The sequence below is a fragment of the Toxorhynchites rutilus genome, chromosome 2 (assembly GCF_029784135.1).
Source record: "Toxorhynchites rutilus septentrionalis strain SRP chromosome 2, ASM2978413v1, whole genome shotgun sequence".
Taxonomy (NCBI): domain Eukaryota; kingdom Metazoa; phylum Arthropoda; class Insecta; order Diptera; family Culicidae; genus Toxorhynchites; species Toxorhynchites rutilus.
The window spans coordinates 142,016,855-142,036,100 of NC_073745.1; the positions used below are offsets into that span (position 1 = coordinate 142,016,855).

The window sequence follows — 19,246 nt, forward strand, 5'->3', positions numbered from 1 at the left end:
TCTTTATTTTGCTCCATATTTGCGACACTATAACTCACGAACGACTTAACCAAACAAAACGCTGTCAAGTTATAGCGCGCAAAAATACCTTTCCAACAAGCTATAGTATGACTCGATACAATGAATACAACTAGAACTACGCGCTTACAACAACACCTCGCGGAAATACCGCAGGACTTTTTTGACAGCCTAAAATAATGATTTCTTTACATGCATAAATACATCTTCTATATATATGCAGCCATTCCATGCCAAACCGATATAGTGGTTTTCAGATTTTCGTCAAAAGTCGTAGTTTTGTTCTTTTCCGTAGAATATCAGACCCGTTTTTTTTTATTTTTTATTAATGTGTTCATTTCTTTAAGGGTGGTCCGAAAAATATTTTTTTTTCCACTTTTCCCAAAAATGACGAATTATCTAAAACTCATAAATTTTGAACCACTGAACCGATTTAAATGATCGACATATCAAATTGAAGCCAATGAGCTATTATTAAAAAATATTGAACTTGAAATAAAAATGGATTTCATTTTTGTAATTATTGATTGTATTAGTTTTTATTGTTTTCATGGCTTTGGACTAGAGGGCACTACATTTTTCTCATAATAACACATAATAACACACATAATAACACATAATAACACTCGATGTCGGAGATGCTATTTTTTTCGTTTTTTGTTTCGTTTTTTGAAAAAAGTAGTGAGTAAAAGTAGGAAAAACCTTGAACGAAAGTTGTCAAAACTGAATACAAAAATTGTATTATGAATGCAGTTTTGGCGGAAAATCACGGAAATTTTAGAAAAAAGTTTATTGGTCTGAGCCTAGGGGCACGGACGGGATCTTGACATAGGACTGTGATTTTGTGTAATAATTGCATTTAATTTGAGTTTTTCATTGTTCAAAATCTGTATTTTTTTCTCTTCTGATACATCAAATGGATGCCCTGGAAAAACCGTTTCCTGTATGTACTTGTATCCTTTAAACGGGTTAGATGACATGACGTTGTAGAATTCGGTACCGCATTCTGTTCAAAAATGTACACAAAAATACGATTAAAGCCATTACTATCCTTTTCTTCTGTTTATTCAATAATGCAGAAGAAGACAAAGAGTCATCATGTATCATTTTTAAACACAAGTCTAAATAGTTAAGACCTACATAAATATAAGACTGAGTCAAGTCAATCTATGACTACAAAAATATATTATAGATAATAATAGTATTATCTCATTCGTTACCACGTTGTCCGGAACATTGTTTGTAATAACTTTATAGCCCTTCAAGATCGCGACTACTCAAGCTATCATAATCTTATTTACGTGGGTATACCCTTTCGATCTTCTAAATCAGCAGCCATTTAAATTCATTTATTGCATTTTTACATAACCAAACAACATACTCGATATTATGACATCCTGGAACACAATTACATATAGTGTTAGTAGTGAGACCTACACGATAAAAACATGAATTGACCACAAATTGATTGGACTGTGTGTATAATATAAAATTAATGCCTATTATCGGTAAATGGAGAATAATTCATTTTACGCATCAACTCACATTATGAGCTAACGCCCGAATTTAGGCAAAAAGATAGCTCGTTGCGTCGAGGAGGAAGCGAGTGGATAGTGCAATCGAAAGAAAACATACCCAATTAACCCTTTGCGGTCGTTTGTCTGCTCTCAGCCACCACAGCAAGGAATCTCACTAAATACTTTATTCAACGATGTAATTGTTTGCAATTTTGACGTAGGACTACGTCTAACCGGAAGATATAGGGTGTGAAATGAAAATCTAGGCACTGAACAAGTAGGAAAAAATGCAAGATTTGGAATGCTTATAACTCGAGCATTTCTCAATAGATCGCAAGGTGTTTGCATCAATTGATAGGAAATATATCTACGCATCTATCATGACGAACAACATTTCATTTTTCTTGAGATAAACAATTGAATAATTGTGAAATATCAAGCATTGTCCAAATGCACTATGTGCCCATTTTTGATTGGTCCATTTTGTGCTCCTCAAATCGTACCGACCAAAACGGGCAACCAGAGCAGCAGCGAAATAGAATGAAGCACGATTGGAAAGGAAAAAGAAAAAATGAACGAAACATTGGTCGCAGTCTCACACATGCGTAATTCTCGGGCGAGCCAGACGATCATTCTCATCCAAACCGTACACCACATCGTTTCGCATCACATCACATCAACAAACTAACACAAGCAACCATGTCTGGACATGGCAAAGGAGGAAAAGTGAAGGGAAAGGCAAAATCCCGCTCGAACCGTGTTGAACTGCAGTTTTCCGTAGGTGTATTCGCCAATTGCTCCGCAAGGGTAGCTAGGCCGAGCGCGTTATTACCAGTGCACCAGTCCACCTAGCCGCCGTTATAGAGTTTCGGCTGCCGAAGTGATCGAGTTGGCTGGAAAAACTGCTCGCGCTTTGGTTCAGTGGACATCAAGACAACAACAGGCAGACGCAAACGCAATCGCAAAACGGTAGCAGGTAGCAGAAGAAAAAAGTTTGTTCTTCATACAAACTGCTTTGGTGGCAAATCCAGAACAAGGCGGCATCGAAGGCGTTCGAAATGGTTTTTTTCAAAACCACGAGTACTAAGTTTTCTAAATTGGAACCATTCCATAAAACACGGCGCTTATCAGGGCCATTAAACCTTTCAAAAAAGAGTTTACGAAATAAAGTTCAATGCTTTCTAAAACAATATCCAAAATAATAATAAAACACAAATTGATTTTTTCATAATTTGTTTTCCAGGATATGATGAGTATGAGAATTTGGCAGTTGTTCTGAGCTTATTGATGGTTGGAGAATTTCCTGATTATTCAATTTTCACCAATTCTTAAATTGTTTCCAAATTGAAAGTACAGTAATTTACAATTAGTTCGACATTTAGCTAATTGGACGGACATGTAATGCGACATATTTAGTTGGACATTTTTGTAAACATAGAGTGCAGGTTCCAAATCATGACCCCATATTGAAAATCGACACTGTACCACTGTCATCGCAAATGTTCAATTACGAGTTAAAATAACCTCCAATCCGGCACTGAGTGGTGGTAATAAATGTAATTTACTGTACAACATGTCACAAGCTGGATGGGAAGAAATTTTCCAACTGTGAAAGCTGTGGCGAGTGGTAAACGCAATCGCTAAACAGAAAGGTTTAGCCGAACAAGATGGGGATATCGAGTAATAACAAAACAATAAACTTTTTAGATTGAAGATAATTTTGTGATCCAGAAAAGGACCCTTTTTAGCCTGCATGTGAATCCAACGAGCGAACAAATCGTAATGAATGTATTTTTCTGCCATCGCTGCCTTTTAACGCTCTTTCGTTCGTCTCGTTGGACTCGCCCCTTTGGCTGAGTCTGTCGATTTGTCTCTATCCTGTGACCGTGTACCTCTAAAGTACAAAACGCGCGGATCCGCTGAAAAATATATCATTCTCTTTCAAACCGTAAATCAGTGTGGTTGTATGGCATCGTTTCACATCACATCGCATCAACGGATTGGTGCCGGAGCACCAGTATACCTAATTCGAGTTGGCTTGCAAAGCTGCTCACGACAATTAGAAAACCCACCTACAGAACAGAGCACATTCGGATCGGTGGCAACAACTAGTTTCAGCGAGTGGCAAACGCAATCGCAAAACGGCAGCAGGTAGAAGAAGGAAAAAGTTTGTTTATACAGACTGCTTTGGTGGCAAAACCAGCCACCGTAAAACACGGCGCTTTTCAGGGCCATTAAACCTTTGAAAGAAGAGTTATTAAAAGTTTTTCACAATACCAATGCATTCTAAAGTGACATAATATGACATATAATATAAACTGATTTATTTCGTTTATGCTTGTTCTTGAACTTATTGGTTTGGGGTCTTTTAAATTGATCATTCAGTTTTCACAAACCCATGCATGGTTTCCGAATTAAAAGTGGCTTCAAATAACAACACATTGTATGCAGGATGACATTAACGAATTTTCTCGGTACCAAGAACTGCTTTCATTGGTTGATAACTGATGTTGAAGATTGACTGACGTTACATCTGCATTGTATAGAAACAGAACTAAGGAGCAACATGATGAGCTATGTATTTCCTGCTGCTCTGTTCTTATTTTAAAGGACTTTAATCCTGTGTTAATTTACTGTTGGTTTTTCAGAACGCTTATAGCTCGTTTAATTCTTGACAGATCGTAGAGTTCGTCTCCAAAACCTCAGTTCTTTTTCATTTCTATTTACTTTGTTTGCGGAGATACAAATCTTACAATTCATTCGTCTCCGAAACCACAGTTTAAGGTACGGTAATGTGCTCAATAGTGAAATATATGATAGTGAATGAGCTGATGACTACCTATGCATTCCCTATCACAGCCATCATTTTGATTGTACGATATGTGCATACGCCAAAAGATGCCCGGCGTTGAACATTTAATAAGTACAAAGCCTTCAGAAAAAAATCAAGAATCAACTATGAGATAGTGAGAAAAAATAGAGAAAGTTTGTAAAAAAAAAAGCAAAAACACAACACAAAAGGTTCTTTTCAGAACCCCCAACATGTTCATAAAGAGTAAACAGTAAACTAATCCATTTTTCAGGTAGATAGGTAGGTATTCACGTAGGAGAAGAAAATAAAACAATATATTTAAAATATATATTTAGCAAAAGCTGTCCCCTTTGTATAGTCCTACGTCACTCCGGTTATGTCCTCGACATTACCCACCCGTCTTTCTTTTTTTTGAACGAATTTTAATGTCTAGTGAACTTTTTCACGAATGTATACGTAGTTTCTATGAACAATAGGTAACGGTACTTGGTATGAACAAAGTATTTTAGCGTGGAAAGATAAGAGGATATCTTTCAAGGAAAATCAATTCCGAACACAAAGGGTTCAATCGTCAAATTGTTACTTTTTTTTACTATATTCACTGTTCATGTTTGAAGCAAAAAAAAAGTGGATAAATTTCCTGTCTAATGATATATAAGGGTGAGTTTAGACTAGTGATATATTCATGTGAAGAAATATGATGAGATTTATAGAAATCGCATCAACCGTTTACACTAGTGTGAACTTCTATAATGTATATATTCATATCTTCGGTGAATTTATTCACCTGAAGTAGAACTGCATCCAACTTTAGTGATTTCTCACCAGTGAGAAATTCACAAGCGTTTACATATGCTGAATTTATTCAAGTTATATATACCTCGAATAAGTGTATCATATTTATTCTCACCCGTTTACACCTATTTTCACGTGAATAAATCCATCTATAGCTATAGATCTCCCTAATGTAAACCCGCCATAACACAACATATGTCGCAATAACCATTTTGAGTAATACGCGTTTGAAAACTCTTAATAAATCATTACATTTTTCCTAGAGTGACCCCCCTATATAGAAATCAAAGACATAGTCCTATGTCAAAAAAATTAAGTTAGGGTCAGAACTAATCAGATAGAGAGTATTTTTCACCAACGAAGCAGCAATTGAACGAAACTAATATTGATATACCTTATTTCATTTTTATATCTTTACGACAAAAATATATTTTTTTTTCACTTAACATTTCACTTTTAGGATATCGAACATGTAAGTTACTTTAATGAAAATTAAATCAAGAAAATTTATGTTCTTTTATATGCCGGCGGTCGTTGTCTTGGCGCTCCATTCCTCGATATGTCGTACACAACTACGAACACATAATAGTTTCACGTTTGTTTGTCGACTGATATACGCACCGTCATGCCCGACAGCATAAACATCAAACACACTTTCGTGCAAATCGTTTGATTCGTTCTATTTTATCGATCACCTTCGAGATCGAGAAAACATTTAAGCACACTTGTAATACATTAGTTATTTTCTTTTTAACGACCAACATATTCACCAGAAATAATTTTTATGAGCGAGTAACGTTTGCCGGAACAACTGTTATTATTAATTTTTACATAAAAACGGGTTTTTCTCAAAACACTTTGTATGTCGTCCCTTCAATGTCATTATAAATGAATTCCAATTCGTACTGAACAATTAAATCTTAAATTTCTATAATTTTTGTTCTCGTCGGCAACAATTTTGTAGTCCTACGCTAACAATGCGTTTGTGTCTTGGACATTACTCTTCTATTTTTTTAACATTTCTGTTGTGTTCGTTTCGACCATCTTCGTTGTTATCTTTTTGACGTAGGGCTACGTCTTTCATTTCTATACTGGGGTGTAAGTTCAATGTTTCGAAAGCGAAAGCATTACGCCGGAGAACGAGATTTTGAGCGTTAATAGCTCCTGAACAACTGAACGAAATGGTATGATAAACACTTCATTCGAAAGATAAAATGTCTACGCGTTATATGCTTATTACTTTTTAATCCAAAACTTGTTTCAATAGCCCTAAAATTGCCTTCAAAACAGGCTATTGAAATCACACCAATTGGTATATAAGCGAGTGCCACTCGTAAATCCACTCAGTTATGATTGCGCAACGATTGAGGTACGATAGCTGGAATGAATGGATGTTTCCCTAACACAGACTTCAAAACCATTGAACCTGGGGAAATCGGGAGCAGCGGGTACTTTTATACTCGCTTGCGTTTCTGCAAATCGAAATGTTTCCCTAACACAGATTTCAAAACCATTGAGGAAATCGGCATTGCAAAATAGATGCAAGCTGTGGGTACTTTTGTACTCGCTTGCATTTTTGCATACCGGAATGTGTTTTCCCAATACAGATTCCGAAACCAAGAAGTTCGGAAAATCGGCATTGCAGATACATTCAAGTCGGCAATACTGCATTTTTACACTCCGGAATTCGTTTTGCTAACATGGTCTACAAAAGCGGGTATAGGTGATTATTGGACATCACAATTGGCCTTTTTTTTCAGAAACATTATTTTTTAAGCGTCAGAACCAAACTTTACATGTTGTTTCGGTAGTGCAGCAATTTGGCTGGGATTAAGAATTCGATCAAATCTCCATTTTGACCATCTTCCTGCAACACATACACATCATCATTAAAATGTTTATTATTGTGGATACCCATATTTTGCGATATGTTACTATGCAACGCTTTGGCTCGATTATTCAAGACTGTATTCTTCATGTCGCCAGCTCACTGAACTTCTATGCATACCGTTTGATGATTAGGCAAAATGTTGATAACTATTTCCTGCGATAACTACTACCATAATGCATGAATTGACTTAAATTCGTGAATAGTTTCATTCATTCACTAGTTTAATCAATAATTTAATCAATACACAAAAAAGATAGCTCTGCGCAGCGGCGATATCGTACCCAATGAGGAACATCCGAAATGGGACTATTGCTAATTGATGAAATACAATTGATTACTAAGTCAACGGCAGTCCTACGTCAACCTTGCGGTTATATCATAGGTATAACCCATCCATAGTTTTTGCATTCACGAAGTCGCGGGATCTAAGGTATAGGTGTAATATTGATACATGTGAATTTATTTTAACAACTAGCTGACCCGGCAAACTTCGTCCCGCCCAAAATGGATTTTTTGTTATCAATACTTTCAAACATTCACGTTTTTTAACTAAGCGGATCGTGGATCTAATCGCGGAACTATTCATCGATTGATCTTTTAATTTACCCTTTAAAATTTCCTTTTACTATAAATTTTCCAGTACCTCCCCCAAAACTCATTATAGTATAAAATTATTTTCAGACACAATTCTGGCTTAACATTTTTCAATTCCTTGCAAATAATATATTTCTCCGTCAAATAGAGTACATGTTTGATACAGAAAATATAATAAAATGAAGAAAGCTCAAATCGGACGATTCCTTACTCGAGTTTTGCGCTCACCAACCTGATACTGACTGTTAAATCCGTTGCTCCGTTATCGAGTCAAATCGTGGGGAACAGACACCAAATCATTTTATAACTATATCAAATAGGTATAACTAAAGCACACATATAAAATACTGGACAAAACTGGATAATATAGAAATGAATGTTTAGTATTCAACTGTTTGACTGGATTAAGGAAAAAACTGAAAGAATCCAGTTTAAACTGGAACATTGGCAATCCTGGATGTGTGTAGGAGCACAAAGAGATAGAACCTCTAAAGTTTTTTCTTTCAGATTGTGGATCGTCAAATTACCTCCATTATGTTCAATGTTATGATTATTGGACATCACAATTGATCATTTTTTTCAAAAACATTATTTTTTAAGCGTCAGAACCAAACTTTACATGTTGTTTCGGTAGAGCAGAAATTTGGCTGGGGTTAAGAATTCGATCAAATCTACATTTTGACCATCTTCCTGCAACACATACACATCATCATTAAAAAGTTTATTATTGTGGATACCCATATTTTGCGATATGTTACTATGTAACGTTTTTGCAAACAACACATGATCACTTTTGTTTATCACATTCAATGACGTCAAGACTTGATTTTCTGTTCTTGTCGTTGCCAATAAATTGGAGCGCAAAAACGCACAGACTTTTATTTTAAAAATATATCCTACTTGAATATCTAATCCGTATTCATTTCGATTTTCGATTCAAAGCCTGACGACACTGCGGCTAAAACCAACGCACGAAACCATGACGAAATAATCATCGAAACAGATTCGCACATTCTGACGAATCCGCACGCTTTACATCCATCGAATACTAATCACCCGCCCACTAACGATTGTCTTCATTGTTCTTATCTCTTCACTCTCACACAGGTATCGGTATCGACGACACGTTCGTAATGCTAGCCGCCTGGAGGCGAACCTCGGTGAAGTTGTCGGTGCCGGAGCGCATGGGCCACACCATGTCCGAGGCGGCCGTCTCGATCACCATCACCTCCCTGACGGACATGATCTCCTTCTGGATCGGCATAGCGAGTCCTTTCCCCTCGGTGAGGATCTTCTGCATGTACAGCGGGTTCGCGGTGTGCTTCACCTTCCTATGGCACGTGACTTTCTTCGCCGGATGTATGGCGGTCTCGGGGTACTGCGAGCAAAAAAATCAACACGCCATATTCGGCTACAAGGTGCTGCCAGAATCGGTCGCCATCAAAGGTACGTTTTCGAATGTTAAATACGGACCATAAAATTTAATTGAACGTTTACTAGCGTACGTCGCAAATTATTTTCACAAACGACGCTCCACAGTCAAAACAACGGTACACATATGGAAAGTAAATCAGATCGGTTTCGCAGTGGCAACAGTCACCAGCCTCTCTTGTCCGCAAACGCATTTGTAATGGCTTTTTTCGCCCATTCCGAGCGTGTTTACGATTCTTATCGAACCGTTTATTTTTCCCCGCAGTCGAGTCGAATAGAATGGAACCCCAGAAGCTGCGGCCATTCATTGACTTCCCGGTTGGTCTGCAACGGTCGATGCTGCGCGCTAGTGATGCGACTGTAGTGTCTAGTTCTACCACCTCTTCGGTTCTTTGAACCAACCCGATCACCCGTAAGATTGTAACTCTGCGGTAAGTGGGTTGGGCTAGGGATGTTTGAAAAATAGCTGTTCGAAGTCGGGGCGAAGCATCGAAATTGTGGAATCTCTTCACCAGAGCCACCCAAAAGAACCAGGAAGTGAACGCGTGATTGGTAAGATGGCCATACCTTTCTTCCATCTGAATTGCCATCGACTATTACCAGGGCAACAAGCGCAACTGTTTCATGATCTCCGTTCAAAAGATGCATCCAGCTTGCCGACGTCCCTTCGGGGAGCCGTAGGCATTCAGTGCGAAAAACATAAATATACCCACAACTCCCGGCTGGGAAGTTGCGGACTTATTTCTGCTGTTGCGCATGCAAACCCCCGACGCCCTTTGGGAGAAGCCACTCTGAATCGGTTTTCTAATAAATTGATAAAAATTTTGCGTGGGCCGCACCGAAGAGTGGGAAAAAATGCCGAAAGGTTACCGTTAGCGCAGGGAACATAAATCAGGTAAATGCAGTTCCAGAGCGCAGATTAATGGTTCGATAGTGGGAATGTGTGAGAATTCTCGTGCGATTTAATGGGGGTATCATCAGATTCCCCGTGCCTCGCGCCTGCATTGGCTTCGCTGGTCAGTGGTCGAACATCCGTATCATTGATGTGACGAAGAGTGCACAGTTTCTTTTTTGAGGCGGTGGCGTTTCTCGCACAACAATCTTATGGAATACCGAGAAACTCCACTTTAATTGCTATTGATGACTGGACAGATGATGCACCAATTTAAAAACGCACCACTTAATCCCTGGTTCTCTGCTTTGTCGTTCTCAGTTGCGTGACATCTCCGAACCTTTCTCACACTGCATGTTTCCTAGCGGTAAACAAGTTAATTAACGGCTTTATTGGATTATTATATGTTTGGTCCATGTTTTGAGTGAGCGCTTCCTTCTTGTTGATTCCCGTCGCCGTCGGAAACGTTCTCGGCCTCTGTGAAATACTCTTATCCCAAATCTGGTGTGTGAGGAATCTTTTCCGGTGCAATGATTCTCGGATGACATAGTCGAGGAAACGATAGCCCTTTATGAGACACTTGCCTCCATAAGGTCTCGTGAATTGCCTTATTGTTTTCGTTTGCGCGGCAATTGAGTTTTCAAAATGGGAAGGGCCTTCAATTGGTTCGGTAAAGATAAGTTCTGTCAGCTGTCTCAAATCAGTAGTATTGAATACTTTTAGGTTGCGTTGCTGAAGTAAACAATTAATGTCATAGGGCCTTTGGATTTTGACGTGGAACTACGTCTAACCGGAGTATATGGGGGATAAAATGAAAACCTAAACACAGAACATGCTGGAAAAAATGAAAGATTCCGAATGCTTATAACTCGAACATTTCTTACTGGATCGGATAGATGATTGCATCAATTGAAAGGGAATATTTCTACGCTTCTATCGCAATTAATAAAATGTTATTTTTCATTAGATAAACGATTGAATAACTATAAAATGTTAGGCGTTATCTAAAAGCCCTAACTGCCTCGTTTTAATTGACCCAATTCACGGTTTCCCCAACACAGCCATCAAAACCAAGCAACCTTGGGGAAATCGGCATTGCAAATACATGAAAGTATGGGTTCTTTTGCTCTCGCCGGAATGTGTTCCCTAACACAGACTTCAAAACCGAGAAGTCGGCATTGCAAATACATTGAAGTCGGAGGCATTTCTGTTCCGACTGAAATGTGTGTTGAAATGACTTCAAAACTAAGATGTCTGGGGAAATCGGCTTCGCAAATAAATGTAAACTGCGAATACTTTTGTACTCGCTTGCCTTTGAGCAGACTAGAATATGTTTCCTTAACACGATCTCCTAAACTTGGGAACCTGGGAAAATCGTGCAGACACTAAAAGCGAATGAACTTTCTAGTTTAAAGCATCTATAGTATAAAAAGTAGATGTTGAAGTTTTTTGAACACAACGCTCAGTTATTCAAGACTATATTGAAGGATATGCCTACATATCTTCTACTCACTGAATTTCTACGCATACCATTTGATGATAGGACAAAATGTGAATAACCATTTGCTGCGATAACGCCTATTGATTAAAGAATATGCGTTCGACGTACATGTCAAAATCGAAACTGAGTGCCTGAAGTTCATCAAATTAAGCAAATTCGCGGTTCGAGAAGTACGTACACTTGAGAGATGCAAACTTCAGAAAATGAAAAAATAATGTAAGTAAAATGTAATAAAATAATCGTTTGATAATTCTTCCGTTCACATATTTTGTCCTAGGCATCATACCAAACGTAAAAAGACTGTCATTAAATTTACTTATAACGAAGAACATAATCTATCACAATGCATGAATTGACCTTACATGACATTATACAATCTTTTTACTCACAAAGCAAATGTATTGTATTCAATTAAATTCGAAAATTGTTTCATTCAATCAAAAATGTAATCAATACAAACAAATGATTACTAAGCTAATGTAGTCCCACGTCAACTATGCGGTTATATCATATATATAACCCACCCATTTTTTTTTCAAATTTTTAATTTAAAAAGCAATGGACATAAAATCCTATTAAGAACTTATAAGGAATGGTCGTACGAATAGTAGAAGCAGTTTACAGACAGTATGAATGATTTGAAGAGCTTAAAGGTACACACTATAACAACTTGGTCAAAACTACCCCGAATGGATTATTTGAACTGATTGAGGACTTAAGATGACTTACGAACTAGAAACTTATTGTAATTCATGTGAAATTGACGTTAATTTTGTAAAGGAGTGATAGTTTTTTCCATCTGATTCTATAGTTATGAAACACTAGAATTTTAGTTTTTTGATTATTTCACAACAATAATGTGCAAATGGTCAGTCTTTCAAATGAAGATAGTTATTATATCCTACACTATATACTTCAATTCGACCGACTTCTTACATATCTCTTGAAACTCAGAAAAAATGAGATGTTCTATAGTTGTGAATAAGAGTAGTATAAGAGTACAATTTCAGTATAGTATAAGAGTGCAATTTCAAGAAATCCATGCCAGGAGAATGAACCAAGAATCTAGAAGAAAATATATCTAAAACTTGACATTGTATAGGGCTAAATATTGTTGAAGGTAATTTGAAGGTAAATTAATTTGAAGAAACGTCGGTGGTATATTTTTCGAACAAGTTTAACGCATGTAGATCTGTTAACACGTTGGTCCCCGAAATGATCTTACAGCACTTTTCATTCAGCCCGCATCAAGAACGTTTGCACAATATCGGATTCGGTCCCAACTCCCAAATATGTGTATTGTATAAAAAGAAAATAATCAGAAATTCCACTAGAAAGCAGTCAAATATTGTAACACATCCGAAAACAAGCCATATATATATTTTTTTGTTTTCTTACTTTGTAACTGCCAGTCCGAGAGATCGCTCTCCTAACAAAATGCTCAACTACTGTCCCTAGGGACGGTGCTCAACGTGTCAATAATTATATTTTATTCTTATTTCCTGAGAATCGATTGTTCATTGGTGTATACAGCTCGCAGTTGTATTTTGTAGCTGCACATCATTATTTCTAAACCGACTTTCCCAATTATAAATTCACATTTTATGTGATTTTGTGATTGATCCACGATTTGAGCTATGAAAAAATTGTACGTCAACCTTCCAAAACCGCCCACTGAAAGCCTTATAATAAAACAATACATCGAGACAAAAATATTTAGTCCTAAACTGAACATTTAATGCTTTGAAGGATTCATCAAAACACAATTTAAATTTTCGTAATTTCAATCAAACATTTGTTTTCACATGGTAGCCAGTAATTACACCACCTTTCACTAACCACATAAGCCTAACTAATATTTTGATAATTCTGAGGTGTTTCAGGCATTTAAATGTGTCTTCAGGCTTGAAAACATTGGAATATTTTTCAAAACTATTCAGAATGTAAACAAAGTTCACGTGGATGCTGTCGTTTTATGCTTCAGTATTGGCCCTTTCCATTTCATATTCTCATATTAAGCGAATATTGCTGAGAAATTTATTTATACATTACTAGCTGACCCGGCAAACTTCGTCCAGTCCAAAATTGATTTTTTGTTATCAAAACCATCAAATATTCAGAATTTCTACCAACACTCGTCATTATAATATCAAATTATTTTCAGACGCAATTCTCGTTCAATATTTTTCAATCACTTGCAAATAACATGTTTCTCCGTTACATGGAACACATGTTTGTTCCAGAAAATATAATAAAAAGAAGACTTATCAAATCGGACGATTCCTTCCTCGAGTTTTGCGCTTACCAGCACATTTGGCGATCCCTTTTTAGTTATACAGTTATAAGATATTAGAGTGCGTTATTTCACCTGACAATCCATTTTTCCTATCAAATGGGCTAACAACTCTTATCACGATGTAATTGTAGAACTTATGGTAATTATTTTTTTCCGAATTTTCCCATTTTCCATCAGAGTATTCCGAATATTTTCAATTGTCACATTTGGTTGGGATATTGTTGGTTGAAATATGTGTGATATTTTTATGGAACCTCTTCTTCCTTCCAGAGGCGATCATCATTGAAACATTTCTCGTACCCAAAAACCGAACCGGACCGAAAAGTTTTCAATTATTTTCAGAAGAACAGGTCTGAATCTATTCGTGTTTTGGCCAAGAAGTTCAAAACCAGTGTTGGGAGCAAAAAGCGGCCAAAGAAACACCGGAGCAGTAAGATCGCGCTAGAACACGAGCTCGAAAGCTATATGAGCGTATTTTGAACAATCCCAACCAGTGTATTGTCATGGATGACGAAACATACGTCAAAGAAGATTCCAGAACGCTGCTGGAGCCTATAGATTGGTGAGCGCTCACGAACCGCTCATTTGAGCCGGCTCGTCAGCGAGAGCGTACGATCCACGGTTCTTTATAAATGAGCCTAGGCTCTCAAATGAACGACTCTTAAATGAACCACGCTTTTAAGAGTCCAATGAACCACGCTTTTAAGAGACTTTTAAGAGTCGACTTATTTATAAAGAACCTTGGATCGCACGCTTGTTCTGATGAACCGTGGCCTGCGGCAGTGCGGAAGAAATATATGTTCTCCATTCTAAATTTCCCAACAAAATGTTTATTTCTATGTTTGAGACATGCAGCTTTTTAAACGGTTCTATCTATGTTTGTGAATTCTGGCGGACTACACATTTTCTCGAAACCCTATTAATATAGGTAGAATATGAAAGGACTTGACTAGTAGAACACAGTTATACATGAGGAATACAAATCCAAAATGACCGCCACAACAAAATGGCGATATATATATTTTTTCCAAAACCCCATCAATAGGGTATCAAATGAAAGGGCAAGTAGAACACACTTATTGATGAAAAATGGAAATTCAAAACGGCCGCCACCCCAAAATGGAGTAATATATATTTTTTAAAACCTCCATCAAAATGGGTATCTATTGAAAGGACTTGACAAGTAGTTACTTTTCTCATGCAACTCCTGCATATGGGTATCGGATGAAATGATTTGACTAATTTTTTTTTATATTATTGTGACTTTCAACATTTTTGGCTGGCTCGTCACTTTAACTTCCATTTTTGAAAGAATGTCGGGAGTGAGAATTGAACTCGTGATCTTGAGCGTGAGAGGTACGGATGTTACCACTACGCCAGATCGCCAGATCGATCGATGAAAACATTCCGAAAAAAATGAAGTAAGAAATAATAAATTTTAAAATATGTGTGGGATATAAAACAGAGAGTCTTCCGTTCTTTACACATCCGTATGAACCGCTACTTGAAACGAGCCGTCGAGTCGCTCAAATAAGCCGCCTCTCTTCATTGAGCGCACGGCTCTGAGCCGCTCACTGAAAGGAGCCGTTTCGCCCATCTCTACCGGGACCTCAATTTTATACCAAATCGATTGGAGAGTCTAGGGGAACCGCGGGTAATACGGACAGTGGGGGTAATATGAACAGGTGGTTGATTTGTATAGTTACATTTTGAATTTCCGATTTTCTGTTAACGAGAACACCTTCTACATTCTATAATTTTTGAGCTACCCTATGGCAATGAATACTGATCAAAAGTGGAAAAGGGAAACAAAAACCGAAGATCATACATGATTCCGCGTGAGGATGTAGTTTTAGCTGCTTCGATATTAAGCATTTTGAGTGGTTTAATATAAAACTTCAATCCGCTGATGGTTATATTTCGGTTTGTGAGTTGAGACAGAAGCGATATTAGGCATGTACGGGAAAGTAAATTTATTTTTAAGTGGAAAAATTTAAATTATTGAATGTCCGTATGTCCGTTATGTCCGTTTATACTGCTGAAAAGCACGATATCACTTCTAGGTGGATTAATTCGATTTTTTCATCATTTAACGGACATTCGTGATGAGTTCAAACCTTGGTTGAATAAAATTATTCCTCTGGCGATCGATAAACCTCTACGCTTCATATATTACAACTATGTCCATATTACCCCCACTACATGTCCATTATACCCGCATCGAAACAAAAGTTGTACTTTTCGGTCTGTTTTAATTTTAGTAAAAAACATTGAAAAACACATTTTTGTAAAATATTTGGCCAATTAGGTAGAACAACAGTATATTGAATTGCAAGAACTGCATCAAAGTTTTGGGAAACATGAGCTTACATAGATATAATTGAAGTTCTTCCACTAGATATAATTGAGAGATTGCTTCCACTGTATAAAAAGCACGAGGTTCCTCCTCTATTCTGGCCGGATTTGGCATCGGCACCTCAATGCTGCCAGTTGAACGTTACTGGGCAGTTGTCAAGGCCAAGTTCAAGAAGAAGGTACAGTGTCTAAAAATATGTCGGAGTTCAAGAATAATTGGTTTGCAGCGTCCAGAAAGTGCACAAAGACTACTGTGCAGAATTTGATGAGTGGAGTTAAATCTAAGGTTCGATATTTTTTTAGAAATCAACTATAAGCTTGATTTTTTTTATTTCATTGCTATGTAAACTTAATATTCTTTAATAAAATTCACTTTCGTAAACACTTTCTGAACGTTTTCAGTTTTATTTTGATGTTTGAAAAATTAAGACTACTTTTCGATACACTCCTTTGTAGTGTATTCGATAAAGTTTCAAAATATATGAATAGCTCATTCAATTACCAACGAGTCATCTATACATCGGAAGAAGGGCAAGGTGCTATATGGAAAAAAACCCTAACAACAACTTTTCCATGTTTTCTTTGAAAGTATTAAGAAAAAATACTTTGGCCCTTTTTGAAAAGTAGTCTATTTCTATTTTGGATATTTGAAGTATGCAAAGTTGGTTAAATCACCAATGTATTTACACCCACAACGTTGCACTGCTATCTGAGATGGTGCTGCCAACTCCTAAAACGATTTGGCATGAAATTCGTCCAGTTATCAGATAGTCATATCATCCCTAGTTTATATACAATTCGAGAAAAGTCTCTTCCTAATATTCGCCAGTCCGGGTGCCCTTATATATTTTTCTTTTTCCTGAATGATGATAAATCAGAGAAAACATCTATGTAATTAGGGAGCTGTTGGAGAGTTTTAATGGGTTCGAAGGATACATGGATCATCGTTGATGAAATCTTCCATCTGTTAAATCGACATCTCATAGAACATAGTATGATGCATTCCTCTATCTCCTAAGTTTAGTAACAATGCACAATGGTCCAGGAGATGCATTTAAGTGGAATTAGCATTTAGAGCTTGATAGTTATTAAAATATCTAACTTTCTTATCGTTAAAGTTGGTAAACATGGTCGGATAATGTTGTAGCTCCTATTATTTGAGACATATTTGTAGAACAAAGTTTTTCTCTATCTCTTGAAATAATCGATATAGCACCTTTTTTTCTAAGTTACATTGGGGTCACCATGAAAAAAACTGTTTTTTGCTCTAACTTTTATATTTCAAAATTTGCATGTAAACTGTCTTGGAAAGACTTTTAGAGCTTACTGATACAAACATTTTTCGATGCAGAACTTGTCAATATCTCAACTTTATTAAAAGTAATTGATATTTCTTCCCAAAAAACACGCTCTATTCATTTGTTTGTCATTCTTTCTGGGGCAAACATAAAAAATGTTTGTTGACGGAATTTGAAAGAAAAAAAAATTGAAAGAGTGAAATCTATATAATATGTGATTTTTAAAACTATGTTATTTTTTGTGTTTGAGTAAATTAAAATTGAAATCATGAGTTTTTGGATGAAACCCCATCAACAACTATGAGCAGGATTAAGATATTGACACGTTCTGCATCGCAAAATATTGGTATTGATAAGCTCTAAAAGTCGTACGAGGACCATTTTGATGTATAATTCTAAATATAAAAGTTAGAGTAAAAAACCCGTTTTCTCATAGTTACCCTAATGCAACTCAGATAGAAAGCGCCAAAAAACAACTTTGTGGAAGATATTTATTGTTTAGACAAAAACTGTCTTAGACAAAGTTATTACATATGATAGAGCGCTCATTTTTATGTAATCAAAAATAGGGTGACCAAAATTGTCGATGAAATGAAAAATGTAACTTTCTTATATTGATAGATAGAGATAAACATAGTTCAACAATGTTGTAGCCCCAGTTATTTTAAACAACTTTGTAGAACAAAGCTTTTTTCTATCTTTTAAAATAATCGATTTAGCGCTTTTTTCTAAGTTGCATTAGGGTGACCATGAAAAAACGTGTTTTTTTGCTTTAACTTTCATATTTCAGATTCTACATCAAAACTGTCTTCGTACGACTTTTAGAGTTTATTGATACCAACATTTTGTGATGCAGAACTTGTCTATATCTTAATCCTACTCAAAGTTATTGATGGTTTTTTACCCAAAAACTCATGATTTCAATTTTAACTTACTAAAACACGAAAAATAACAAAGTTTTGAAAATCACACATCATGTAGAGTGAAATATGCTCTTTCAAATGTCGTCAATAAACTTCGTTTACGTTTGCCCCAGAAAGAATGACAAACAATTGAAGAGAGCGTATTTTTTGGGAAGAAATATCAATAACTTTGAGTGAAGTTGAGATATCGACAAATTCTGCATCGAAAAATATTTGTATTAGTAAGCTCTAAAAGTCTTTCGTTTGCATGTAGAACTTGAAATATAAAAGTTAGAGCGAAAAAATAGTTTTTTCATGGTAACCCTAACGTAACATAATAAAAGGCGCTGTATCGATTATTTCAAGAGACAGAGACAAACTTTGTTCTACAAAGATGTCTCAAATAACTGGAACTACAACATTGTCGAACTATGTTTACCTCTATCTCTAAAGAAAATAAAGTTATATTTTTTATTTCATCGACGATCTTGGTCACCTGTCATATGTAACAACTTTGTTGAAGACAGTTTTTGTCTAGAGAATAACTATCGAGCTGTAAATGCTAATTTCCACTTAAATGCATCTCCTGGACCATTGTGCAATGGAATCAATGAATTCGTCGTAGAAAATGTGTGAGTGTATTCTATCGTTTCCATAGGCTTCGTTCAGAACCTCAAATATCATTTTTACGTTTCATACATAACTGATTGTATTTGTTCTGTCGCGCTTGAAGATTCAGAAAATGGTTTGAATGACGACGGTTTCAGATGAATGGTTTGAACCCGGCAGTCATTACTGTGTTGTGTTGCGTTCGGGTTGTGTGGTGTAGTCAAATGTAACAATCAGATTATATTCTTCGCGGTGGAAAAATTTCACCCAAACAGAAAAGAAAATAAGGATATAGAAATTAAAATTTTACATTCCTCACCCATGCTAAAAATGTG

General features: G+C 36.4%; 1 protein-coding gene across 1 annotated transcript in view; it reads left to right on the forward strand.

Moving 5' to 3' along the window:
- LOC129771792 (patched domain-containing protein 3) overlaps nucleotides 1–19,246 on the forward strand; it is a 227,333-nt gene that overhangs the window by 178,589 nt on the left and 29,498 nt on the right. Inside the window, exon 7 of the mRNA XM_055775826.1 lies at nucleotides 8,735–9,073. Coding sequence (XP_055631801.1) covers nucleotides 8,735–9,073 — 339 coding nt within the window. The remainder of the gene's footprint in view (nucleotides 1–8,734; nucleotides 9,074–19,246) is intronic.